We start from the raw sequence: 27,821 nt of genomic DNA, 5'->3' as shown, positions 1-27,821 counted from the left end.
TGAGAATCTGCTACTCGTATCCAATCTCTTTAGTATATTAAGCTTAGCAAATAAACAAAAACACAAGCTAGGTAATCTGCTTTGGTCTGTTTGCTATCCTTTATGAGCACCTAAAAGCTATCTTTTGTAGTTAATAAACTTGTTTTGTCTAAAACCAGTGTGTAGAAATCATAAGTTGGGGCAGGAAGCTGTGTATATTTCTCTCCACATTGATGGGGGGGTGCAAATTTGATGATCTTACACTGTACAGTTTGCTGTGTAGCGCAAGCAGGGCCGGCTTCAGGCACCAGCGGAGGAAGCACATGCCTGGAGCAGCACATGCTAAGGGACAGCATTCCCTCCATTCTTGGGGCAGCACAGTCCGAGCGGCTTTTTTTTTCCTTTGGCAGTCCAAGCAGCTTTTAGGTTTTTGGTTTTTTTTTTTGCTTTGGCAGTTTTTGCTTGGGGCAGCAAAAATGGTAGAGCCGGCCCTGAGCGCAAGCTGGTGTAATTTTGGGTTTACGTTCCAGAAGGGGGTGCGTGGCTTATGAACTGGGAGGTGCCTTAGCTGAGCCTTCCCATGCAGCTGTGTGTTGCTGCAGCTGGGTGTGCCCCTACCTGTATGTGTGTTGGAGGGGGCTTGAGGCCCTGTCACAGTAGTAAAGTGTAAAAAGAGCCCAGGCTGGTGGGTCAGGCGGGCTCAGTGGTACCCCAGTTCCAGGTGGTACCCTGCAGGGAATCCATCACAACTAGTACTACTTTTGTGGCCCTAGTCTAGGATCTATTTAATGACCCTAATAACTAGCATTCTTGCCTAATTGGAATGCACAGGGAACAGGATTAGTACAATGCATTTTAGTGACTTTGTGACAAGGCCTCTGCTAACTGACTCTGTTGTGGATAAACGGCACACCCTGTCTCTTTATGAGGCACATTGGTGGCTGTCTGCCGTCAACCCATTGCAGTTAACATGAAGGAACTGGCATTTGCTGACCTATGTTTCTGGTTGTGTCCTCCTTTGTTCACTTTGTTGCTGCCCTGCTCTAGAGCGGCAGCTAAACAATTCAGATTTGCTTTAATATCCTTATATTAATGTTTTCATGCTTTGCCCATGACTTATTTTTAAAACAGCTCCTGAAATGAAAGAGAACTTCTCCATCTGCTATGTATTCCCATGGGAATCATTTTGTTGGCACATGTCTGCCCACTGGGCTCTGAGCCAGTTAAAAGGATTCAAATGTGTGGAGGGGATGCTGAAATGCTAAACCTTAAGGACCTTAATGACTTGACTCACTAAATATGTTGACAGTTAATTGGCTCAAACTAACACAAATAGGGACGATCCATTACAGCTGTAAACATGCCAGCAAAGATCATAGCAGCCCAGCTAGGGACACCATCTAAACAGAAGGGAAAGGTGCTAGGTTCTCCCTAGAATACCACACATGCCTTGGGTTTTTTTTGTTTCTTTTCCAGTCACCATCAGGAAAGTTATAGAGCAGAGTCAATGTGACCCCATGATTACCTGCATTAGGTTAATTATCAGCTTTTCTCCAGCTAATTTGAAGAGAAATTATCCTTAAGACTAATTCTCCAGGCCTAGATGTATCACAGTCAACATGGCTTGTCACGGTGCCAGTGTGTTTGCACTCAGCGAATGGGGTAGAAAAAAATTAAAGGAAGTCAAAGCTAGCCTGGCCTACCAAGTATGCATATCAGGATATGCATACTGTACAGATGAATTCTTGGAAAGCTGCAGTTTGGTCCCACAAATTTGGTCATGACCTCAAAGTGTCCTAGTCCCAAAGATTTATTTTGTAACTTGGTGGAAAATACCAGATTTGCTCTTTCTTCTGAGTTTCAATGTGGACTGTATGGCCCGTTTTGTTGTTTGCTGCTGTGGGTCCCTGCTTCTTTGACACCTGACATTGGGCATGATACAGACACGCCCTTTTGTAGAACAGTCTGCCTTCATATGGCTATATCCAGTGCTGGCGACAGGTTCAGTGTAACAGCCCTGGGCTAATATTAATCCACAGACCAGGTGCAGCACAGGCATTGGTAGTTGTCTCTATTATGGTTCCCAGTCAGTGCACCTCAACATTGCCCAGAAGAGCCTGTCTCTGAAAGGTGAGAGGGGTGAGATCAGTTTCCAGGACCTATTCAGCTCTTGGACTCTCTGCAGAATCTGCCAACCCATTTGTGCCAGCTGGGATGATGGCTTTGTGATTTGGATACGTGTCCACCAGGTACTTGACTCAGGTTGTTGCATGTGTTCTCTCTCTCTCTCTCTCTCTCTTCTAATTTTAGTACTTGGGGAAAAGTTATATGTATAGAAGGGTAATCAGCCCCTGGGATCTAGCCACATGCCCGTCATGGGGGAATTGTACAACTTTCTTCCTGGAAATTAATCCCTGGTCTACACCCCCTTTTCTTTACCATCCACGGTTTGAGCTGCACGCTCCTATAAATAGCATCATTGTTGTCTCCATTACTTCTGTTTGGGGTTGCTACATCTAAAACCCCACAACTCACCCCTTGCCATGGGCTTGGGTTGCCACTGCTTGTTTCACTTGTCTCTCCCCATCAAGATGTTAGAACCATTCTTACCTACATATTTCACATCATTGTCAAATTAAGGATTGTTGGTCTCCAGCCCTGACCCTGCTAGAATGTTAGATTTCAGGGGTGTCTGCTAGGACGCCACGATTACTTTTTGTACATATTGCCAGCTGCACACTCTGCTCTGCTTTACTACCCAGGACACACTTCCACCATTCTTTCATATGACAGAGCAAGAAACAGAATTCTGAACTGCTCAGTGTCAAGATGTATTGACCCAAGAGGTTATGTTGACTGATGCAATCCCTCTGGTCAATATTATTTCCTGTTGAAGAAAACCAGAATTCATTGTGTAGTCTGCATTAAAGTAATATCTCCTGGCCTCCATGGTGCTAAAATACCACACCAATCAGAGACCATTCAAGCCTGTACCTCAGAGAGAACGTTAGGACAGGTGTCTAACCCACCAAAACTTCATAGCTTTTAAGGTGATTTTTAAAAGACTTGTTTCTGACTTGGATGTCCCAGATCTGTAGTGTGTTAACTTGGAAGCAAATATCATACACGAATGTCCCTGGGCAGAGTGAAAACATGGGCCAGTCTTACTTACAGTGCAAATGGGACCTGACTGTGTTTTAACCATGCCCGAGATTCATGCTAAGGCCTTGGATGTGTCCAGTTGTAGGGTATATGGGACCCAAGTACCCTCAGATATTGTCTGTGCCACTTGGACTATGTGGCATGCTTCCTGTAATGGAGAGTCTGGTGTTGATCTTTGTCTTTAAAGTACATGGTTTAACAAACAGTCTGTCCTCAATGTAGCGATGAAGCCTGCAGCAAACAATGTCCGACTCGCTTTACCCTGCCAGCTTAGTCTGAGGATAGTATAACGAACTGGTTGGTTTGTGACTTGTCTGAATCTAAATCTGACTGGTACCTTGCTTAGAGCAGGACCTCTAAACAGTGGGAGGAACATCAGTTCTATTCTTCTTAAGCATGTACCTATGTATTTTTGTGGCTCTCTCTAACTTTCCATGCCCCTGGTTTCTGTCTTTTTAAAATTGTGGATTTATCCTTCTCTCCAAACTCCAATCCTGCACTGGATTCACAGTGCTGAGTTGATGACCTCCCAGAATAACTTAATATCTCACTGCAGAATCAAAGTTTTAGTATTTGTTTATGTAGGGCCAAAAGTATTCTAGATATTTTACAGAGACAAAAGGCCTTTGCCTAAAGGGCATACAACCAAAAGGCTAGATAATGCCACTTAATTCACATTAAACAGTACCTTACATCACAGATGAAGTGGAGAAATTTACCGTGCACACATGCCACCAGTGCTCTGGGATTAGCGCTGGCTGCCTATTGGTTTCCATGTGGAGTGTTGGTGGTTGATCCATAAGGACCTGGATGGGCTGTGATCTATCTACCCCTACCTGAGAGTTGCCTCCCTTCCGGTACAATACTGCCACAGTTACAATCAGTGAAGTAGCTCAGCTGGAGTTCATGGTTTATGAGTTTTCTGTTGACTTTGGAATTTACTGTCCCTTCCTTGGTCCAAAATAGTCCAGATTTGGTGACCTTCAAGACATGCTGCATGTCCACCCATGTGAGGGGGTACTTGAAGAAGACTGCTGAACACGGGCATGTGCCAGGGGCTTTGATGGAAACAGAAGGGGGATAGTCTTTATTTTCTGTTGTTACTGTCTGGCCGTTTTGTTGTTGTGGGGCGGGGATTGGCTGCTAATCTACTGTTGCTGTTTTTGGTAATTGTGGATTCCGATTTGTAATTTTGTCTTTTTTTTTTGCCCCTGGAGAGTGTTTAAATAGAAATAAACAAGTTAATGGGGCTATAAAAACCTTTTGGCAATTCAGAATGTTGTTGAATAAATGCTATTTTTAAAAAAGTATCTCCCATGGCGGCAGGCCTACTGTAAAGCTGTGTCTGCAGATCCTTCTACATGCTTAGAAGAGTTTAGCTATAGCAGAACTGTTCCAGAGGAGAGATGAAGCGACAGTATGTGTCTACGTACTGCTTGAAATTAAAATTAAATTACTACTTTTAAGCATGAACTCTAATATGAGAAGCAGTCTGTAACCTCTAGTAGTTTATATTTGGTTGCCAGAAGCTGCCTGTTGAGGTTACCCTTGCTGCCTACAAATGTAACAAAATATGTATTTCTCTAGTGGCAGAAAAATGGAACCAGATTCCAAATGTAATTCTGAAGGATGTCAGATTATTGTGCATGGCCACAGCTAATGTATTCTGGATTCCAGAGCTGGTGAGGAGCCTCCGCTAAAATGGTCTAGATTTCACGGCTAGTGCATTCAGAATAAAACCAGGACTATGAAAGAGGACTGGGTGGGGGCTAAGGTATCAGTAACAGGATATGGAGGTTTTCATCTCTAGGACAAATCCAATCCAGTTTGGGAGTGAGCAAAAGGTGTTCCCCTGTGCCAGTGGTACAGTGACCTGCGCCATTGGACTGGGCATGGTAGAAATCCTGAGAGGGGAAGAGATGGAAATGAAATTGGTGGGACCCAGTCAGGACTGGATTAGCCTTTTGTGGGCTCAGCTCCAAATATATTTGTGGACCCCATGGATGGAGGCAATGGTGCATGACATGGGAGGGGGCAGCCAGGGGCATGGCTTAATAGGGGTGGCCCTGCTCCGCCCAGCCCAGTGCATGGGTACTATTTACAAACTGGCAATTGCCAGATGCACAATGGCCCGCCCAGCTGTGTGCTGCCAGCAGGCCGCTTCCCCTCAGGGGTGGGCCATGCCATGCCACGCAGCCCCCCTGCCCAACACAAACACCCCCCCTAACTCCCTATGGCCAGAGGCCCCCTCAGACCTGCTATACCCAGTGCCCCCCAAGACCCTGCCACACATGCACAGAGACCTGCACAACACCCCCCATGCCCTCAGCCCCACCACAACTTCCCAGAACCCCCATTCCCTTGTGCCCCAACACACACATCTTCCCCGCCCCATTCCTAGCACCCCCCCAGAGACCTCCTCCCCCACACCCTGCTTCCCGGCCGCACTCATGGGCCCTCCTGGGAGGTGACTGTGTCTGCTGGGCTGAGCCAGCAGCACAGCCAGGGTGGTCTCGGGGCTGGGAATACTCCGTCCCCTCGGGATTGGTGCAATCAGCCAGGCCAGGGCCTGACCCAGCCAGGGCTCTCTCAGGACCACTTGCCTGGAGGGGCCCTGCCAAGCTCCCCCTCCAACATCCACCCCCACCTGTCTGAAACTGGCCAGGCTTCTGCACCAGTCCCAGGTGGCTCAGCTCTGGGGAGACAGGCAGAGACTGCCCAGAGCTGGAGGTGCACTAGGGTCTGGCCAGGGGGCAGAGAGGAGCCGGCAGGTAGGGCCAGGGGGCAGAGAGGAACCCTAGGCCGGCATGCAGAGCTATTTGTTTCCCCTGTTAAAAGGCAGTATCAAGTCTTTGGCTGAACTTTATTAAACTGCAGTTTAACATGTTGTCTGATGGTGTCAGTTTAAACATGGACATGAGAGTAAACAAGGTCAGTTAAGGGGGGAAATTGACATCAAGTTTTTGTTATTTGGAGAAATATTAAATGAGATTCCCACAGATGTCACCTACATTTACCTCCTGCCAACCTCCACACCCGGTCAGCTGGGCATTAGTCCTAACTGATCTGATTTCATTGGTTGGATTTATCATTGAAAATAATCATAAATAGCCCTTGGATCACTGCAGATCATCCCTTTTAGCAGAACGTACATGACTTATCCGTTATTCAAGGCATCTTCTCAACTGGAGTCTGATGATGTTGAACAGGATCCAATTAAATATAAACAGCTGCACCAAAATAACTTTGAGCATTATAACTTCAACTATCAAGAGGGGGGATGGATAGCTCAGCGGTTTGAGCATTGGCCTGCTAAACCCAGGGTTGTGAGTTCAATCCTTGAGGGTGCTACTTAAGGCTCTGGGGCAAAAATCAGATCACTTGGTCCTGCTAGTGAAGGCAGGGGGCTGGACTTAATTCAATGACCTTCCAATTCTTATTAAAAAAGAGCAAGGACAGTCTAAGTAAGGACTCACAGATAAGTCACCCCAATAGCTTGAGATGTTAAGGAGATCTTGGCCTAATCCTGTGGCAAATTGTCCAGGCTCCCATATCTAGGTATAAAAGGCATGGCATGGCAGCTTGCATTCTGAGTTCCCCTGCCATTTTTCAGGATAAGATTCAGCCTGAGCTGCTCTTGAGCAATTTAAGCTATAACTTCCTTAATTTGTTTGTAATCCTCCCACTAAATGCAGGGCAGATTTTATTTGGAAAACCTTTGGCTGCATGTGCTAAGCTCCCACTAACTTCACTGGGGCTTTCTGTGCTCCTCTGAGCTCAGAATTGTGTTCGGATCTCTTTGTCATGAGACTTTCTGGTGCAGCATTCTGCCGTGTAGTTGTAACCATGTCAGTCCCAGGATATTAGAAAAACAAGGGGTGGGTGAGGTGATATCTTTTCTGGGCCCAACTTCTGTTGGTGAGAGAGACAAGCTTTGGACCCACACCCAGCTCTTCTTCAGGTCTGGGAAAGGTACTCCCAGTGTCACACAAAAATGCAAAGTGGAACAGATTGTTTAGTGTTAAGTAGAAGCACATATTGTAAGGGACCATTCAAGGCAGAGAGGGCTGTTAACACCTCTGCACTCATGGGACCAAAAGAGGGGTTAGTAGGTTACAGATTTGGTAATAATCCATAAATCCAGTGTCTCTATTCAGTTCATGATTTTTAGTGTCTAGCAGAATGATGAATTTAAGCTCTTTACTCTGCTAGACACTTTACCTTAAATGGTTCCTTACTAGGATTGCCAATTTTGGTTGGACATATTCCTGGAGGTTTCATCACGACATAATCTTTCATTAAAAACTCCAGGACAATCCTGGAGGGCTGGCAACCCTATCCCTTACATAGTGGTTTTCAACCTGTGAGCCACAGACCGCCTGGGGATCCGCAGACTATGTCTAAGATTCCCAAAGGGGTCAGCACCTCCATCTGAAATTGTTTAGGGGTTCACAAATGAAAAAAAAAGGTTGAAAGCCACAGCCTTACCCTATGTGTTAACTACTTATGCTAACAATCTGTTCCACGTGGCATTTTTTTTTTAAAGTTGAATTTTCATTTATTAAGCAGACAATACAAAGAGATTCACTTAGATTTCTGACTCTGTGCTTGTGCCTTCAACACTTTCACAACAATCTTCTGCTCCTCAATAAGGAAAGCTCGTTTGATTCTGTCACAAACACATTTAGCACACATGGAACCGCCATAGGCTCTGCTAACATGCTTCTTTGTTTTTGACAACCTCATAAGGACTTTAGGGCGCACAGCACGAACACCACAAAGTCTTCCTGGACACACACCACATGCAGACTTCGGTGCCTTGCCAACTTTCTTGGTGTAAAGGTAAACAATCCTGTTACCTGGTGTCCGGGACAGCCTGGTCTTGTTAGAGGCTGTATTGTAGGACAACCTACGACGGTATGTCAGACGCTGAACCATTTTTTATATCATTTTGCTGGGGAGTTCCTTTCCCAGACCTGAAGAAGAGCTTCAAAGCTTCTCTCCCCAACAGAAGCTGGTCCAGTCCAGGATAGTCCCACCCCCCTGTTGTCTCTGGTGCAGTCTGTGTCATTTTGTAAAGCGCTGCTTCTACTGGGCCCCTGGGGCAGGACCCCGCTGTTCTATCTTAATTGTAGTGGCCTGCTGAGGTCTTTGCGTCCTGCGGAGGTGAACAGGTGCGGTAGCTTGTGTCTAGAGTAGGTTTCTCCTTGGGAATGGGGCTTTGTCAATTGCCTGCAGTTTGCTCTTGCTGCCTGCGTGTGGCTTACGCTGCCCGGTGAGTCACCTCTCGGCAGGCAGCTAGGGCAGCGCACAGGCCGGCCCCTCGGTGCAGAATATTGTAATGAGGTAGGCGGGCTTGGGGCGAGCCTCGCCGCAGCTGCCGTAGCACGAGCAGCAGACACTGTTCCTGGTGCCTTTCCCCTTCGGCTCTGCCTGGCGCGCACGCCGAAAGGCGGCGGGGGGGAGGAGGGCTGCTTCTGAGGCGGTGCCCGAGCAGGGCGTGGGGCCCCTAGGGAGTCGCGGAAAGGAATCACCGGCCGGAGTGTGCTGAAGATGGGTAACCAGCCGGGGAGAGCGGAGGAGCTGGAGCAAGGTCTGTGTGTATTAGCTCTGCCTTGTTGTTCCCTGTGTGTCTCTCTGCTTTTGCTCCTGGTACTTAACTGCCCAGTCCGATTGAGCGGAGAGAGGCGGCTGCCATGTAATGCTGATGGCTCGGAATGTCCCCAACGTGCTAGAGCTAGAACAGTTGTTTACCTTGCGACTAGGAAGTGCCATTCATCGTTGGTACATACCTGAAACCACAACGCCCTCCTTACATGAGGATTTCGAAAGAAACCCTTTGCTCCTGTGAGTAAAGAGCCTGACAGGTATCAGTCCACGTAGTGTATGTACATGATGCAGCTACAAAGTTGTAACGTGTATCTCTTGCTGTACAGCATATCAGGAGCTGTAGGGTGAGCCTCTGCCATTCATGGTTTATGGCCTGAGGCCTTAGGTTTCCCAGGCCTTTAGAATTTAAAATAATGCCTTTGCGAAGAGGCTCTGTCTTGCCATTGTCTCTCTGAAGCAGTGCTTTGCATGTTAAGCACTTGCACATTTTATGGAAGGTGGGGTCTCATGGCAGGTACATTTCATTCCCCACTGGAAGTGCATGTGGTTATACTGTGTGTTAAAACAAGCCGGTAATCTGTCTTTATTGCCCTAATGGCTGCCCTCTGGTTCATCCTGCTTGCCTCTGACACCTCGTGAGGGGAGAACAGTAGGCCCTTTTCGTCCCTCACTTAGGTCCTGTTTGAGCTTAGGACCCTCGAAAGTGCAGAGAGATCACTCAGCAGATAACTTAGGAGCATTCTGCTTCTTCTCTGTTGTCATGGGGAGTTTATTCCCACAATTCTATTAAGACCCTTTTGGGAAGACTCTTGATAAACCGATGGTATAAGTGCAAGGCAGGCATGTCGCTAGCCATTTGAAATGTAAACCCCATATAGTTGATCTGGGGTGGGGTGGGGTGGGGGGATGGAATCAACACTTCCCATTGCCACCTCTTGGAACCTATGATCTTCCAAGATAGATCTGTCATTGGATGCTAGCACTGCAGTTGGGTAGAACTCACTACCAGCCTAATGAAGAACACAATGCACCGATAGTCAGTCACCAGAAGAAGTGCTGCCCCAGGGAAATGGAAAGTCTCCCGAAGCTAAGCCTGTGTTACTCTTCCCTCCCCCCCTCCTTGCAGTGACAGTGAGTGCTGATGTTACAAAGTCAAAGCGGTGGGTGGGAGACAGAGGGCTCCCATAGCTCCAAATCAGAGTTCCAGGAAACGGACTCAAATTTTCAAATAAACTTATGGAATTTGAATACTGTTGAATCAGTAACAAGCATCTAAATCCCCTTGGTGGCTTTGAAACTCTCAGCCTTAGTTTCAAGCCATGCTGTAAGTTTTTTGTGTTGAGGGGACAGGGTTACAACCCCATTGTCCTCAACGAGGTTACAATCCATTCTTGCAGTGTAAATGGGACTGGGCCTTGTTTTAACCCTGTTCTCCAATTCTGTTTCAGCCTTAGACATTTGCAGGGCAACAACATGACTGAGGAATACAGTTAAATGGTCACCTTCATGGGACATGAGAACCTAAATTTCAAGCGTGAGAGGTAGATGGAAGCTTTGCTTCCGATATCCCTTGCTTGGTGATGAGACCCAGGGATTCAGAGGCTTTACTCTTTGTCACTTTGCCGTAAATGCCAGTATGTGGTGGCTTTGTTCTGTTTGAATGGAGATTGGGGCAAATTTTGCTCTCATTTACAGAAGTCTAAATCCTCAGTTACTCCAGATCTACACTGGTGTACCAGAGCAGAATTTGGCCTACCCGAGTCCTGTCCTTGCTGTGTCTGAAACTCTGCAGGCTATACAACCCTATACAATAGCATGGTTATTGAGATCAGTTTCCCTGGTTGGCGTGGCCAAGGATTATTCTGCTGACAACCTTATGGACACTGCCTAAAGAGGGTTTGTTGTGTGGCTTTCCTAAGTAAGATAGCCAGTGATATCGAAGGGTCAGATTTTTAAAGATATTTCTATTGGTTTAAATGGGAGTTAGGTGCCTAAATTACTTTTAAAATCTGGCCTTAGATGCTTCCAGTATGCTTTGGATCAGAGCCGGGTTCTAAATAATATCCATGGCCACACTCATCCAGGGAGCCCACATTTAAATATGTTGCTGCTAATCCAGTTTGCGCCATAGTGTGCGCAGACCCCAGGCACACCAACAAACATTAAATGTCATGCTGGGGTTAACTGAATCCTACAATACACTTCCTGCTGTGTCCAAGTGGGAGTGAATGGTGTGAGATAGGGATGTGGAGCTTTGTCTAGCACTGCTCTAGCATGCCAGTAAGGATATAGCTTGCCTCGGAACCGATCATAAAAAGCAATACCAAGCACAGCAGCATCTGACTGCAGGGCCTAGCAGGGGCCATTGGAACAACTCTGGCCATCTCCCCTGACTGACAAGGGTTGCAACGTAAAGGGTGGCAGCAATTGTGATCATTCCAGGCTGTTGGCTGGGTGTCCGTGCTGTCAGGAAGCAGGAGGGAAATCCTCTTTACCAGGTAAAAAGTTGGGAGCAGCCAAGATTACATAGGGGATCTGAGAGAGGCTCTAACTAGCTGAGGAGGATATTTGAGAGGCTGGAAGTGGTAGAGGAGAAGAGATGCCAGGGAGGATGAGTTTTCATAAAGGGTATGTCTACACTGCACACTCCTTATGGCAGCATTTAGAGTACATACACTGCACACCCTTCAGACCGGTATAAATAGCAATGTAGAGACATGCCTGAACCCTTTGTGCATGTCCCCTACGCCACTCTCTGCATGCCCTAGCTACACTGTTGTTTTTACCAGTGTGCTGGCCTGCTGCCTCCCATGTAGCTGGAGCCTTTCCCCACTGCCTGCCCCCAGCCAGAGCCTTTCACTGCCACATGTATCTATGCACTTCATGGATGCAGCCCACTTTTCACTGCAGCATGTAGCTACATTTATCCTACTCCCTGCCGCTTGTGGTGTTGCAGAGTATGTACCTAAAGTGATCTGTTGTTTGGTGTCTAAGGCCCGGTCTACACTAGAAAATTAAGTTGGTATAACTAAGTAGTGTGAAAAGCATTCCCCTGAGCCATATGGATAGCACAGCATTCACTCTGACTCCTCCCAAGCTTGTCTACGTTTTGCCAAGGTCATTAGACTGTCAGACCCAGGGACAAGGACATTCCTTTGCAGTATACTAGACCGCACACACTTTTCATCCTCCCAGATTCCACAATTCTTTTTAATCTCTTCAACCATAATTTGAAAAATGTTTACACTCTTCGGCTTTGTCTACACTGGACTTTCGTCGGTAAAACTTGTCATTCAGGGGTGTGGAAAAAAACACCACATTCCCTAACAACAAAAGTTTTACTGACAAAAAGCACCGGTGTGAACAGCGCTTTGTTGGTGGGAGAACAAAGCTACGTCGCTGCTTGTTAGGGGCGGGAGAGCTCTCCCGCCAACAAAGCTACTTTGCTGCTTGTTGGGGGCGGGAAAGCTCTCTCCTGTCCACAGAGCGGCACAGCTGTGTCATTAAAAGGTGCGCAGTGTAGACATAGACTGTTATTTTGTAAATTGTGACCGAGGCAAGTTGCATCACCTCTGTGCTTCAGTTTGTATCTCTTCGAAACGGAGGTGTGGGGGTGGTTAATTCTTACGTACTGTCTCTTAACAGTTTTTAACATTCATGTTTGCAAAGTACCTGAAGTTCCTAGAATGAAGAGCCCTATAGAAATGCAGAGATATTGTTTGCTATTCAGCAGAATTAGTTCTCCAAGGGCCAGATCAGGCCCCCGAGCCAGTGGAAAGCATTAAATGTGATGTTAGTGTGTAAAATGAGGCCACATCCACTGTGGATTACCAATAGCTAGTTATTTGCAGTGCTGTAGCTGCATTGGTCCCAGGGTATATGAAAAACAAGGTAGGTGTGGTAATATTTTATTGGACCAACTTCTGTTGGTGAAAGAGACAAGCTTTGGATCTATACAGAGCTCTTCAGATCTGTGCTTGTCTCTCTAGTTGGTTAGGCAGCCTGGATTTCTAAGCAATCACTCTGCAGTCCTTTGAAGATATCAGTGGACTCAGTGTGCGATTGTGTTTTCCGTTTATCCTCTTCAAATTTGCAAACAACTTGATGATTAAAATAATTGGGAGTAGGTGGAAAAAATGGCTTGAAAACAGCAGGCATCAGCGGAAATGTTAATATCTCTATTTGGAAAGAGGTGACCAGTGAGGTTATCCAAGGGCTAGAGGTTTTCTTTGTTGGGATCTTGCTCATTGTTTAATTGGCTTGGATAAGAAAACCAAATGTAAGAGGATACTCTTGGGTAGCGTTGCTGTACCCTTTTAAACATCCGCTCTGTCCCTCCCCAGAGTTGGCTACATTTCATGGTGGAGGAAGGGATTCCTCTGTGTATGTGTAGTTCATAAAGCATTTGGGATCTTTCAAGATAAAAGGCACTATAGAAATATGATATATTTATGATGATTAACTTCATTTTTAATGTATTTCTTGCTTTCTATCCTCTTCAGAGTCCTCCCCCAAGCCCCTGTTTCCTCTGCTTCTCCCACATTCCCCTTGATAACATGGGAAGCCTTTTATTTGAGCTCTGTGATGTGTCAGCATATCACCTCTGCCAAATAAGAGCCCAAGAGAACAGATGAATTTGAAAGGGGAGTGGGGAGCAACTCTCACTAATAGTTTGAGTGCAAATACCAGCTGTAAGCTGCATCCTCTAGGGGCTCAAATGGTGAGTCTTAGACCTTCTGTTCCCCCGTAGAGCCAGCAAACCACAACTTGTGGTGGACAGATTCATTCTTTAGTCACCTCTTCCTCACATGAGCTGCTTGTGCCTGTTTACAATCTGAAGAGTAGTAACAAACTGCTGATTAAACCAGCCTTGTACAATTTGATTTGCCTCAGGAGAGTAATTTTTATTTGTATTTTAATTTGGCCTATCTTTTGAGGCCAGTTGGTGCCAACCATGATGGTATATTTTTGTGATGTGACCACAGTTGCACTAGAACTGGACTCATCACTAAATAATTCCACAAAGGCTGACAGATGTCAAATGGCAACAGTCACTTTTAGTCTGTAGGCCAGCTGATAGTCTCGCTAGGCTGTATTCATTCCAGGAAGCTGTGTCCTAGGTTGGGATGGCCTTTTAGCCACTCCAGTGACTAATTAGCTGCCTCCCAAGTGATGTGTTTGAGGCCAGGGTTCAGATGATAACCTGCAGGTCACCAAGAACCAGATTTTTAAAAGTATTTAGGTGCCTGCCCATGGAAATCAATGGGACTTAGGTGCTTAAATGCCTTTAAAAATCCAGCCCCCAGTCCTCTGATAAGAGGCCAGTTAATAGCCCCTTTAGGGGAAGAGACCTGCAAGGGCCCGGGTCAGGGGAAAGGAGCTATATAGGGGCTGGCCACACCAGTGGGCTGGAAGTCCTGACTGGCGATAGCTGCTGTGTGGGCAAGGGCAGAAGCCTGTTGAAGGGGCAGGCAGCAGGCCATGGTTTATGCTTTCTGACTGGTTTGGGGCTGGTTTGGTTTTGAAAAATAAACTCATCCCTGGAGAAAGGGACTGAAATTTTGTGCTCTTGGGAGCTTTATTTGATTTGGCTCATCAGCTTGCGCTGTGGCTGAAGGGCTCTGTAGCTTGTGTCTGAACCATCCAGTGCCCCAGTGCTGGTGTTACGTTAGTATCCATTAAGAACTGATAGAATGGATCTAGTATAACAGTAAATGTAAAAGGCAGTCTGCCTCTCGGGGGTTGACTAGATTAATTAAAATGGCTGCAGCTGTCCTGACAGTGATGGAGGAGAAGGAAAGCGGTGCTGGATGGCGAAGTGATGAGCTTTTCTCCATTGGCACTGGCACAATGTTAAATATTGCTGCTGACTTAGTTGGGTGGAAAGGGAAGTGCATTGGTCTTGCAGGAAAGAGAAGACTAACTGCATTTTGTTCAGGTTCCATTTGGCTCCTCCAGGCCTTATGGTTAGGAAATTACTTGTGGAAACCATAGCATGGCTAGGAACTCCATCTTGGGGCTGGTCTACATTACTGCTTAAGTCGATGTAACATACATTGCGCAGGGGTGTGAAAACAACACCCCCTGAGCGACGCAAGTTATATCGACTTAAAGTGTTGTCCATGCCACGCTGTGTCCCGCCAGCATAGCTTCTGCCTCTCGTGGAGGTGGAGTAAAAGTGCTCTTCCATCCAGCGTAGCGCATCTTCACCAGATGTGCTGCATCGGTGCAGCTGTGCCGATGTAGTGGGGTAGTGTAGACTTGCCCTTCGTCCATCCCCTCTGAAAGATCCTCTTATGGGACTTCCATCAAATAGCAGCACAGGTGTGTCCTTGTAGCTTCACCAAAGCAAGTCTCACTGATAGAGCTGCTGCCTCAATTGCATTAAAACGGATGCATCTTGATCTGTTCAATTTAGCTTCATTGATTCGTCCTCCTGTACATTAAATCAGTCTTTATAAGATCTCCCTTTGAAATATGGCTTTCAGAGTTGCTGGGGCAAGTTGAGGCCAAGTGTAAGAAGGTACTTCTCTGTTGACTCTATTGGTGTTGCACCTGCTTACATCAGATCTGAATTTTCTCTTGTATGTTACTCACAAGCTGGCAGCAGCAGGTAAGCATATCTTTTGATCTTTCAACTTTCTTTCCTAGCAGGTTTACTCAAGCCTCCAGGATGATAAAAGATAGGATAACATGGTCCTTGGTCACAATGCTGACTAATTCAGACTTTCCATACATCTTAATAGACCAGCTTTCCTTTCTTCCCTGAATATGAACTCCATGTATATGCCTAGATAGCTCTCAAAATGTGCCATCTATTATTTTTAGTGGAGTGGCAGGGCATATATTGCTCCTCTATGACCACATGGTCTGAGGCTATGGCTACACTTGCACTTCAAAGGGCTGCCGCGGCAGCGCTTTGAAGCGCTAAGTGTAGTCAAAGCGCCAGCGCTGGGAGAGAGCTCTCCCAGCGCTGTCCGTACTCCACCTCCCTGTGGGGAATAATGTACAGCGCTGGGAGCCGCGCTCCCAGCGCTGGGGCTTTGACCACACTGGCGCTTTGCAGCGCCGCAATTTGCAGCGCTGGAGAGGGTGTGTTTTCACACCCTGCTGCAGCGCTGCAAATTTGCAAGTGTAGCCATGGCCTCAATGTCCTTCCCAAGGTAGCTATTTTGGCTGAGTGCTCCATCCCCATACATGGGACGCTCTAGGACTATCAATGTGACTATTCCTGTGAGCTCGCAAAGTTTCAATGGAGCTACAGTTTTCTGTCCTTGTAATCAGTATTAATTACATTACATCGAGCTGATCAGCAGGAGGTCTAGCCAATGGTAATATGCAGAAATAAAAGTAGTAAGTCTTGGGGACAGACATGTTCTGATGATTGGGGGAAAAATATGTCCTTTGGAAAACAAAGATGAATGCAGGTTGCAGAGTCCTGTGCTGAGTGTGACTTGTTCAGGTAAGTGCTATCTGTGACAAGGGTATACACTCCTCTCTTCTAGCAGTTATTAGCTGAATGCTTAAGTGGCTTTGGTCTCTGCAGTTTGAATTGAATTTGCTCAGATGCTAGGGAAAAGTGCTGGAGAACAGTCTGAGTAAATATATCCTTGTCTTCTGATCTTGCTCACCTCCCAAGTGTTTGACCTAAGTGTTAAAGATCATGGGTGAAATCCCACTGAAGTCCATTGTAGTTACTCACTATGTAGTAACTGTAGTTGATATTTCAGACAAGATTTTTCAATGCACTTTCATTCTATTCATTGGTATAGGAAACATCACTTTGTAGCCTATAAAAAAAAAATTGAGAGGGGCTCTTCCAAAGAGCCGCTAAAAGTAAGTCAGCTCATCATGCTTAGTCTTGCTGCTCTGATAACTGGAGAGGCTCAGAGGTTTGTTCTCATGGGGACGGCTTTTGAACACCTGCAAGTGCAAGAACTCCTCATTGCCAACATGGACCTTGATGAAGTAGTTTATTCCAGCAACCACCTGAGTTTTAAACTCCACAGCAGTGAAGACCTCAAATTTCTTCCCTTCTTTTTCTTCCACCTGAAGCTTCACCTCGTCGGCAACCTGCTGCGCTTCTGGGGTGGCCGGCTGGGCGCACGTCAGCCCCATGCACCTCCTTATCGCGGCGGCGGCAGCAGAACCCGGAGCCCGCCGCAAGCCACAGTGCAGCGACCTCACAGCAGTTCTTTGAGAGTTGCCTATGCATGTTCACCCTCCCACTTCTGCCTCAACTTTCTTATAGGACTCTTGAGTTTAGCAGAATAAACTGAGGTGTTGGGGCTATGTGGTCCTTTTACAACCTTGGCTCTAAATGTTTGGTGCCAAGAGGTGTTTCTGTGGCCCCACGGGGCTCTGCTTTCCAGAAGTATTCTGATACTCAGCGCCAGTAGGAGAGCATTTCACAAGTATGACTAGACAGAGAAGAACCATGGTTACCCTGGTAAGTAACAGGGCATCTCCCGTACCCTTCCAACCATCAGTGTTTGAATACAATGGCTCCCGACCTAGGTGAGTGAGGACAGCTCCCCTGCACTGCAATACAGAATGCTTCCCCTGAGCTGGGCCAGCAAGCTTCCTTAATAGTAATAGTTGAGCAAAGAAGCTTGCCGGGAGAATCCCATGCTGGATTTTCCAGCCCCTAAAGGGTTTGGGCACTTTGGCGGTGTAACATTTACATTGAAGATGTAATTCTTTATAATGCCATATAATTAAACCTGATGTAATCACGTCTTTAGGAGCTGCTCCTCCAAGGGTGTGGATAATGATCTGTTGGCAAAGGGCTGGATCTCTACAGGACAAGGAAGGAAAGGACCTTTTAAAAAATTTTGTGCTGTCAGTTCAGTTCCCAGTGGACTGGTGTGCAACCCACAAAACCCACCTTCACAATGGGCACTAATTGGCCTCATTGTTGACATCTTCAGCAGAGAGGTAAAGGTATGGATGGGCATGGAGTCGGAACTCCCTTTTCCACCTCTAGAGATGGTCCCTTTAGCCAATATAGAGGCATATTAGAGGTATGGATGAAGAATATGCTACTGCTGTCCATGTGGTCATCATAGGATTTCAGTGTGCAGGGCTGTCAACTCAGCATGTTTCATCAGCACTAAATTAACACAGTTCTTCTAGAACGGATAAAGGAGCAGTCGCTTTCTATACTTCACAGCATTTGGTTTCTTAATGGCCATATAGGCTTTTTTTAGGGACATGAACCATCTGTGGAGATTTCAGAGTCTCTGCGTATTGTTCCTGTCAATAGATGGATAAATCCCCACATTCCAATCCTATAAACTAGCCTCTTCCAACGAGCCGTGCTGAGAATGGGCCATCTTTCCTCTTTTTCAGGCATTGGTTTCACAGACTTCCAGTGGATGTTTGGATCCCTGTCTCCTAGTTGCTAACTTTAACCATAAACTAACACTAGACTTGGCAGGATTTTTTTTCTTATAATTTCAATGGATAATATTGATGTTTATTTTCAAGCATTTTTTTCTATTTTTATCTATTTAATTTTTCACAGTTGTGCAAAATTATTGGGGGTGGAGGGTCAATATTACATGTCAAAATATACAAAGTAAATAGCCTTAAATCAAACTCTAAGTTGCAGCATTTTTCATTCTTTGCCTGTCTGTAAATGTAGCTTATTGGTGGATTTATTTATTTATTTGGTCTGTGTGGTGAAATCACCAATTACTGATTTACTGATAAAAATCTAATCGTTCTAAGCCAAACTATCTCTTGGTTTGGCTCCACGAAGGCTCCTTCACAGGCTGTGACCCTCCTTTCCCTTCCCCCAGGGCTGGATAAACTCCATATACTCACTGCAACTGTTTGCTAATAGGTTATTGGGCCCACCGTGACAGAGGGACTGCTGGGCCAAATCTTAGGCCTGGTCTACACTGGGTGGGGGATCGATCTAAGATACGCAACTTCAGCTACGAGAATAGCGTAGTTGAAGTCAACATCTCTTCGATCGACTTAGAATCACTTACTTCTTGTCCTCGTGGCGTGGGATCGACGGCCGCCGCTCCCCCGTTGACTTTGCTTCCGCCTTTCGCCGAGCTGGAGTTCAGCAGTCGACGGGAGAGCGATCAGGGATTTATTGCTACCCGCTGATCCGGTGGGTAGTGTAGACGTACCCTTAGTGGCATGCTGACCCTATGCACCAGCTTGCAATGCCACTAGGTTTGATGGCCCTCTCAAATGGGGGGCCTGAGGCAGACTGCCTCTTTTTTGCCTCCTCCTGTCCATGGGCGTCCCTCAGCCCAGTAACTGCAGAAAACTGCAGACATAAACAGGTGTGGGACCAGAACAAACGACTTAGTCCTAGGTCAGGCATTTCCACATCTCTGAAACTGTCCATTTCTGTAAGCGATTGCACATTTTCCCCAGTGTGATCTTGTTATTTCCTGCCTCAGTCTCTGTATTTTGTGACATAAAATTCTCCAAGTGGAACAAATTGAGAATTTTCCTATGTTTTCCCCAGGTTGTAAATTTTGCTCCTTAGCTTGGCAGTGGAAAACATGGAAAATGGCAAGTGAAACCATGAAGTGCTTCACAAATGTGACCAGAACGTGATGATTCTCTGGCATCACAGACTTTCACACTGATCTAGCTGGGGGCTGTGTATCCTGTATTGTGAGAACCTTAATGTTCTTGTTAGTATAGGGTGTATGACACATCTCAAAAGTGGGGAAAATGTGGCTTTCTCCCGTCACAGGCAATAGGTCAATGGGGAAAGACAGGCAGGACTCAGTTTATTCCATATGATCCTTTTTTGACACTTGTAACTTCTGTAAAGTATTTTCCAGTGTTACAAGTAACAAAATATGACTGTTTCTATGGGCACACTATGGGCAGGCAGCATTCGGTTCAGCTGGCTGTAGTCTGCACTGAGGAGATTGTGATATTACCACTTCCTTTTTGCTATAAACAGCTGAGGATGAATGAATTGGTCCCGACAGTCTCCAGGAAGGTGTTTCTGGCATTGAGTCTTTCTAGTTAGAACTTCATTTTAATCTCACACTCTGTTCACAGAGTTTGGCAGCCTAGTGGCATGATCCTATGAAGTTTGGCTGGTGTGAAGGGGTTATGGTGTGTTTCACCCCCGTTTCCTTTTGGGTTGCTGTTGTTCCTTCCCACACTGTCACAGATGGGAAGTGTTCGTTAACAAATAGTTCTCAGTAGCTGAAGGAATCCTTTACCCATCTGATGCCAGGCCAGATATCTACTAGAACTCACATTTGACAGCCATAGGTAAACTGGAATTAGATTGTTGGCCTACTCATTGTACCATAAGGACCATTAGTAATTGAATTCACACAGTCCGTATGGATTTGGTTTCAGTATCTTTATTTGCAGTGCTCCTTGCGACCCCCAATGCAGATGTTCTGTTTACTGTTCATCTGCATAATTATATTTTCCAGAAACATAAGGACAGCTGTTCGGTGCTGTTGTGAGTATTGTATTAACCTCTGCCCTGCATTAATGAGGGATCAAGTGATTAGGTTGTGTTTTCAACAGGGAGGATCATCTGCTGGGCAAAGAGCTACAACCCATGAAGATCCTGCCCTGGGTTCTAATCCCATCTAACAGCCAGTTGCCTTAAGACAAGTCCTAGTCCAGTCTCACCAGCTGAGAAACTAAGTAGAAACAGCACCTCACTTAAAATCAGATGCTTTCTTTGAGCAGCCTCCCTGGGGCAAATCTTAAAAAGAAACCTCATTTGGCTCCCCAAAGCTGAGGCGAGCCTTTCTCTGAAAGATGGGATGCTCAGGACCAGCAGCACAAGCACTTTCCATGAGAAAACACACAGCAGAGATGTCTCCTGCTGCACTGAGGACTTCAGGTCCATATTTTGGCGTCTCTTGACTACTGTGCATTGTTGAGGTGGCTCACGTCACATCAGTCAGTTGGTAATCCGATTGCAGAGATTGTATTCATAACTGTGTGCAGTGCTTACTTTTCCTATAGGGCTTAACACCTCCAATAAAAGTCCTGTTACTAAATATCTTCCATTACAAACCTCTGTCCCAGTTGCATTCTTGCAGACTGACTACTGAAATATATGGTCATGCTGACCTTTAACTGTTCCACTGGGCCTCTTTGAACCCTCATCCCAAAGGACTTTTAATTGCATTTTAGAAGGCCAGCGACCACCCTGGCTACAGCAGTAACAACTAAATCATTCTTACAGCTTCCCTGGATGTTGAATGCAGATTTCTAACAGGCCATCCTAATCTTTCTTCCTTTCTTGTCTTGTGGTTCCGTCTTTCCTTTGTCTCTTTCAAGTGGTTCTGTAAAAACCGAGAAAAGGGTTGATTCAAAATGGATTTTGCTGAGGGTATAAAATGATTGTTTGTTTGATTTAAGCAAAATCTCTGTTTAATTCTCAGGATGAGACTAAAACAAACCCCGAAGTTAGGTTCAGATCAGAATTTGCAGTTCAAACCCACCTCTGTGAAGGGCCAAAACAGAATAGCAAATCCAAACAGCCAATCTTTGAGAGTGCTTAAATTCAGAAGCAAATTTCAATTCCCTCCCCTGGCTGAGTGAGGAAAATTTTGGCTCCTGGGTTTTGGTTCTGCTCATTCTCTCCATCACTGCCTCTTTTCCCCAGTTGCTGAGGGTAAGGGGAATTGCTAGTGACTGTGTGGCTGGCTCCACGGTGCAGATGCTGAGTCTGCAGAAAGCAGAGAGCGTGAGATCTCCTGGCCCATTTACAGGACTTTCTGTATCTCATTTTGACAGGCGCGTAGGCAGGAAATGTTCTGGAACAAACAAATAAAACCAGCGAGTGGCCCAGTTGAGAGAAATGCCTATCATTTTTGCCTGTTAATGCCATAGGTGCAAACAAGAGGCTCGGACCTTATAAGGCTTACAGAAATAATTCTTTATTGAGGCAGGAATTACTCCAGACATGGAACTGGCAAAATGAGCTCTGGCAATAGGGTTCAGTGTGTGAGATTTGTACACAGAGATCACTGCGCTGCTGTAAATCGCACTAGACTAGGGTTAGTTAGGGTTGCCAACCCTCCCGGTTTCGCCAGGAGCCTCCAGGAATTGGGCTCTATCTCCCAGAGGCTACTGTAGCCAAACTGGGAGATTTTAGGCTCTAAAAGTCTGGCAGCTCAGTGAGGCTGAGGCAGGCGCCCTGCCTTCCCAGCCCTGTGCCGCTTCCGGAAGCGGCTGGCATGTCCCTGTGGCCCCTGGGGGTGGGGGCCGGGTAGGGGTCTCCACGCGTTGCCCCCGACCCGAGCACCAACTCTGCAGCTCCCATTGGCTGGGGAACTGCGACCAGTGGGAGCTGTGGGGGCAGTGCCTCCAGGCAGGGGCAGTGTGCAGAGCCCTCTGACCCCCCCGCCCCCCGGGCCCACAGGGACGTTCTGGCTGTTTCCAGGAGCGTTTACCTTGGGCAGCTTCTGGTCGGCGGCTCCGCGGGGCTAAGGCAGGTTCCACCCCTGCAGTTCCTGGCCAATGGAAGCTGTGGAGTCGGCGCGCAGGCAGCATGCGGAGACCTCTGGCTCCTCCCAGGGGCTGCAGGGATGTGCCGGCTGCTTCCGGGAGCGTTGTGGGGCCAGAGCAGCCAGGGAGCCTGCCTTAGCCCTGCTGCGCCACCAACCGGGAGCCTCCCAAGATAAGCACCGCCTGGCTGGAGCCTGCACCCCCTCCCCCAGCCCTGAATCCCTGCTTCTACCCCAACCCCCTCCCAGAGCTTGCACCCCACACCCGCTCCTGCTCCCCAGCCCCCTGTCCCAGGCTCAGCCCAGAGCCCCCTCCCATGCTTCGAACCCTTTAGCCCCAGGCCAGAGCCTGCACCCCAAACCCCTGCCCCAGGCCAGTGAAAGTGAATGAGGGTGGAGGAGAGCAAGCGATGGAGGGAGGGGGGATAAAGTGGGCTGGGGCCTCAGAAAAGGGATGGGGCAGAGGGCAGGGCAAGGGTGTTTGTGTGATTGGACAGTTGGCAACCCTAGGTAGGATAGTACAACCTTGAGAAGGATCTTAGCTATTCTTTGGGTGAATAATCAGCAGGTGTTAAAGCTTTGCGGCCTATTTTATAGGTCTGAGGCTGAACCTGCTGTGGTGAGACCCAGTGCCAGTAGCTTGTTTCTCTCAGTGCAGGAGACTCAGATCACAGAAGAACTAGGAGGTACATTCCTGACACTCTTTTCATTTTTGTGGAGCAGGTTTGGAGGTGAATTGTGCATGCATTGGAAGTGAGTGGCTGGGAGTGCTGGCTAAGGCTAGGTTTGTGTGATTAAGGGCTTCCTCCTCACATCTACCCAACACACTTCAGATGCATCCCCTGTTCTTGCCTACCTCCTGAGTAAGGAATCCCTTTTGCATCAATGTATTGAAATCTGTGCTGGTTTGGTACTGCGAACAAAACTTGGTTAGGGCCTAGGCTGCCACCTCCAATTGCATTTTCACTTGAGACCTAAACTCATGATGAAACTACCATTTGTGTTCTCCACATTCAGTTAATTTTGTTCTTCTCAGCATGGGCCTGACCCGTAGTCCTCTGAAGTCTGAGGAAAGACTCCAGTTGATTTTAATGGGCTTTGTATCAGGCCCTCTATTATCCTAGTTTCCATCTGAATGAGACCCCACCTAGAGTGGCACTGAGGTAGTTACTATGTGAACTTGGGCTTTGTAACTTGGGGAGTAGCTTCGATCCTTGTTACAGATTACATTGATGGAATCATTAGATGCTAGATGAGGACAGTCCTCCTTCGCTTTCTTGAGTTTCCTCAGGCCATGTCTACACTAGAGACTTTACAGTGGCACAGCTGCACCGATGCAGCTGCGCTGCTGTAAGATCTCCTGTGTAGCCACTCTATGCCAGCAGGAGAGAGCTTTCCCATAGACATAATTAAACCACCCCAACAAGCGGTGGTAGCTATGTCAGGAGGAGAGCGTCTCCTTTTGACATAGAACTGTCCACTCTGGCGCTTCTGTTGGTGTACCATATGTCGCTGGGGGATGGGGGGAAGGAGGGTTCACACCCCTGAGTGACATAAGTTATACTGACAAAAGTGCTTGTGTAGACATAGCCTCCCTGTGTCCTGACTTTGAAACATTTGTGTGATTTCCATACAGGTGGAGGGTGGGGTGGCAGAAACAAAAATTCCCATTGTTCAGGATTGTCAAATAACCATTGTCAACAGGATTATAAGACTTCTCCAGTCTTTAAGTGATACCATTAAACTGAAGAGAAATGCCTTTTTCTTTAGGAAGCATTGGACAGTGCATTCTTCTATGTTGGTTTCCACGTTGTAACATTTGGACCAGCTGAAGATACCTCAGCCATGAGGTCTCCACTCCTTGCAGGGCTGCATTTCTTCCAGGGGAAGGTTTCTTCCTGGAGGCCACCATTCGAAAGAATGTGCTACCTGATCAAACTTCTGCAGATATGAATTGGTAACAGTGATCTTTCTATGACTCAGCCTTTGAGTTGCCATAGGCATCAGCTATTCCCTCATCCCCACTACCTGTGGACCCAAGAAGTCCTGGAAATCTCATCAGGGACCTTCTTTGTTCTCATGACCAAGAACTGGAAAATATCTCCAAACTTTTTGGAGGCCAGGAGTCTCTACGCTCCTAAATCAGGACTGGATCAAATCAAGGCAACTGCTGCTTCTTTCCCATCCAGATTTCTGGTGGCTCTGGTATCACAGGTCTAGAAATCTCTTGTCCGATAGTACCATTTCTTTCTCTCTCTCTCTGATTTCTAACTTTTATCCTGCTGTCTCATTCTGTTCCGAAGTACTTGTAGTTGAGTTACTTTCATACTGCTGTATTTTATTGTCCTCTAAATCAGCATCTCAGTACAGGTATCACTGCTGCAGCCTATAGTACCTGTGCTATGGGGAATGTAGGCATGCAAGCAGGCCAGATAATCAGACAAATAGCTGGAATTCCTCAACGACTAGCGTTCATGTCATAATTATTTATTTTTACTTTTTCCCCCTAATCCATCCCAGAAAGCAAAAATTTCCAAATAAGGAGGTGGGAGCAGCTGCTCTGCAAACAGAGAGCCACAAAAAATAATTCTAGCTTCCACCCTGGTGTGAAAAAGATTTTCAGACTGCTGGCTGACCTTCTGGCTTCTGTTTGGCTTCGGATGCTGGGGGAAATGCAGTGGTCCAGTTCAGAGAGTCTTGGACCCTCTTAGGAACAGAAAAGGGTCATTAACAACTTTTGAGGCACTAGTTTAATATAGAAGTATGGTGATGGTTCCTTCATGAATTGTCTTATTTGTATTACATTAGTGCCTGGAAGCCCCAACCAAGATCGGGCTGCCCATTGTGCTTGGCACTGTAAACATACATACACAAAACTGATCCTATCCTTAAGAGCTCCTAAATTTCCTATGTGTTCTCAGTTGCATATAAAATTCTCCCTCACGTCCTATCCTATACTGTATGTGTTAAACAGCTGCTGAATTGTGCACCAGAGGTGGCTGCATTACAGTGAAGATAAAATTATTTAGGGCAAGTGTACTCTTAGAATGCTGCATTGGCGCAACTGCACCGATGCAGCCTTTAAGTGAAGGTGCACCTATGCCAATGGTAGAGCTTCTCCTGTTGGCGTAGTTAATCTACCTCCTGGAGAGGCAGTAGCTAGTTGATGGGAGAAGCTCTGTCTACTATGGGGGAGTTAGGTCAGTATAACTGTTGCTCAGGATTGTGAAACATCCACACCCCTGAGCGATGTAACTCTTCCTATGTAGGTCTGTAGTGTAGACCTGGCTCCAGATGAAAGGTGAAAAGCAATGTTAGCACTTTTGCACTTCACTTGACTTTAAATTGGGATTCTAGAGAGGTGGGAATTAATCACATAGGGTGAAATTCACAGCTACGCAGCAGAGGCCAGTAGAACACCTATGTACTGCCTATGTCCTTTTTAAGCCCTTAAAGATTGTTAACTAATAGGAGGGACTATAATAATAGGAGATATACCAATCTCCTAAAACTGGAAGGGACCTGGAAAGGTCATTGAATCCAGCCCCCTGCCTTCACTAGCAGGACCAAATTTTGCCCCAGATCCCTAAGTGGCCCCCTCAAGGATTGAGCTCACAACCCTGGGTTTAGCAGGCCAATGCTCAAACCACTGAGCTATCCTTCTCCACCACTATTGTGGGGAGGTTCCTTGCATTTCTAATTAAACTCTAATCTGGATTTGATACAGCTGTATCTGAGGAACCGACCTTGCATAGTCACTGCTAGACTGGCTAGAGTAATTCTGTCATGACAGGGCCATCTACCTGGTTCCTTCTCTTACCTGGCTGGAATCCCAATGATCTCTCCCAAAAGGATTAGCTGGCCTGTAAGGGTGTTGGCTGCATGACTAATCTTTTGCAAACAGACTCATTCAGAGGAACCATGACTGGCCAAGCCTAGCTTTGCTGTGTGCACGGTTACACAAAGTCCAGGGGACAGGTGGTGGTTTCCTTTCTCTGGGACTTTTTGAGGGATAGAGAGAAAACGCTATCCGCTCCTGAGTTACTACAAAGTTCCTAACGACACAGAAAAATGCTGGCTTTTTCAGCCCATTTAGATCCTTCATCCTCAGCCAGCATACCTGCAGGAGCCAAGGACTGTATCAGGCTGTGACTGTTGTCACAGTGGGCTAGTAGTTTCATTTACTCAGGCTTCTGCCTAAGTGGGGTGATAGATCAGGAATTTTATTGTTGTTTGATTTCAATGGGAGTTGGGCACCTGACCTACTCAGGTGCTTTTGAAAATCCCACTAGATGCTTATCTGCATTTTTAGGCACATAAATATCTTTGAAAAAAAAATCTGGCCCTTTGTGACTAGTGTCACTCTCATTCTAAGCTGCGGACAGCATTGGAATGGATTTGAATCCACTTCACGTGTTGAGCTGGTCAGGTGCGGTTAGTCAATATTTGTCACTAGGTTATTTTATTTGTTGTTTATGCATCCAGAGGTTTGAGAATGAGGACGTTAGGATACATTTGACGATTAGTATCTGTAAATGCATGTGTATTACTGTATGTCTAGAGGGCCCTGAGGCCGTGCTGATAGCTCTGTGTAGCTCTCTGTGTGTAGGATCTGCGTGGCGCAGGGTTACTGGTATGTCTGCCTTTCTTTTCCTCAGTCACTAATATCTGCTCATTCCTGGGTCTTTGTGTAGTATGTCAGTGTCCCTGCCATGGCTGGCAGTTGTTTCCTGTTGATGGTTCGTAAAGTCTCTCTGGGGAGCAGAGGCGTCATTTTTTTTCCTATTGCACTTGCCTGAACAAAGCAATTTAACAGCGGGGTGGAGGGAGTGAGGGGGAGGAGGCCCTTGCATGAAGGATGCATCTCTGCAGCAGCATCAGTAGAAATGGTTTATTTAAAAAAAGCCCTCTCTGAAATTCTGTTAATTAAAGAAGTGCATAATTACAGCATTCAAAAAGGGTAACGAATACACCAGCCCCAAGAGATTCTCCCTCACTCTGGTGTCTTCTGTAACTTTCCTGAGGGGACTAGGATGGTCCTGTTTGTCCTTCCTGTTCATTATTGTTCATGTTCCAGTCTGACACATAGGACCATACGTCATCCTGCTGTGTGCTGCCTGGGGGTGAGCAAGGAATGGGACACAGTCAGTAGCTAAAATCAGACCCTCCTGCTTTGCTGGTGCAGGAGGATAGATGAGATAAATTTGACACTGGATACTGGAGATGACTCCATGTAGTTGATTCAGGGTATGCACAGATAAATGTGCTTTTCTCTGTGGGAGTCTGTCCCACGTTTCTCTCACTCACATTCTTCAATTCAGCGAGACTTCAGCATGACAAGTTATACAAGCGTTGCCAATAAAGTGTAAAAGAGTCAGACCCTTCAGATGTCCATCCATCACAGTGTGTAGGCCTACCCTGGCTCCAGATTTGATCCCTTGTGTTCCTTTGTCAGCGCACATCCATCCCTGTCCCGGGGTGGTGTGGGGTGAACACTCCATCACACCACACCAAAGGGATTAAAATGGCTCAGGATGGGAGGCCACCTGGGTGAGGTGTAGGCTGGATATACAGCTGGAGTAGAACCTGAAGCCCAGCCAG

General features: G+C 46.6%; 3 protein-coding genes across 9 annotated transcripts in view; 1 reads left to right on the top strand and 2 right to left on the bottom strand.

Annotated features, from left to right (window-relative positions):
* Positions 1–27,821, top strand: part of SPECC1 (sperm antigen with calponin homology and coiled-coil domains 1) — a 191,694-nt gene that overhangs the window by 49,450 nt on the left and 114,423 nt on the right. Inside the window, exon 1 of one of the 7 annotated variants that reach the window (XM_044993280.1) lies at positions 8,540–8,734. The exons of the other annotated variants lie outside the window; for them this stretch is intronic. Coding sequence (XP_044849215.1) covers positions 8,695–8,734 — 40 coding nt within the window. The 5' untranslated portion in view covers positions 8,540–8,694. Of the gene's footprint in view, positions 1–8,539; positions 8,735–27,821 lie in introns of those variants that run through there. 7 annotated transcript variants of the gene reach the window in all.
* On the bottom strand, positions 7,674–8,107 carry LOC123352848 (60S ribosomal protein L34-like). The gene has a single exon (XM_044993294.1). The coding sequence runs from the start codon at positions 8,077–8,079 to the stop codon at positions 7,726–7,728; it is 354 nt and encodes a 117-aa protein (XP_044849229.1). The 5' UTR covers positions 8,080–8,107; the 3' UTR covers positions 7,674–7,725.
* LOC123353234 (cystatin-B-like) lies at positions 16,488–17,945 on the bottom strand. Its single transcript, XM_044994206.1, has 2 exons — positions 17,917–17,945; positions 16,488–16,876 (listed from the first exon to the last, which is right to left on the bottom strand). The coding sequence occupies exons 1-2, from the start codon at positions 17,943–17,945 to the stop codon at positions 16,582–16,584; spliced, it is 324 nt and encodes a 107-aa protein (XP_044850141.1). The 3' UTR covers positions 16,488–16,581.

This window comes from Mauremys mutica, chromosome 19 (assembly GCF_020497125.1).
Source record: "Mauremys mutica isolate MM-2020 ecotype Southern chromosome 19, ASM2049712v1, whole genome shotgun sequence".
NCBI lineage: Eukaryota > Metazoa > Chordata > Testudines > Geoemydidae > Mauremys > Mauremys mutica.
The sequence above is the reverse complement of the archived record's forward strand: the minus strand, read 5'-3'. Positions and strand labels throughout refer to the sequence as shown.

Coding starts and splice junctions, on each gene's coding strand:
- LOC123352848 (XM_044993294.1), bottom strand. CDS start 8,079: ATGGTTCAGCGTCTGACATACCGTCGTAGGTTGTCCTACAATACAGCC.
- LOC123353234 (XM_044994206.1), bottom strand. CDS start 17,945: ATGGCCATTAAGAAACCAAATGCTGTGAA. Junction 16,877..17,916: donor AAGAAACCAAATGCTGTGAA/GTATAGAAAGCG, acceptor CGCCGCGATAAG/GAGGTGCATGGGGCTGACGT.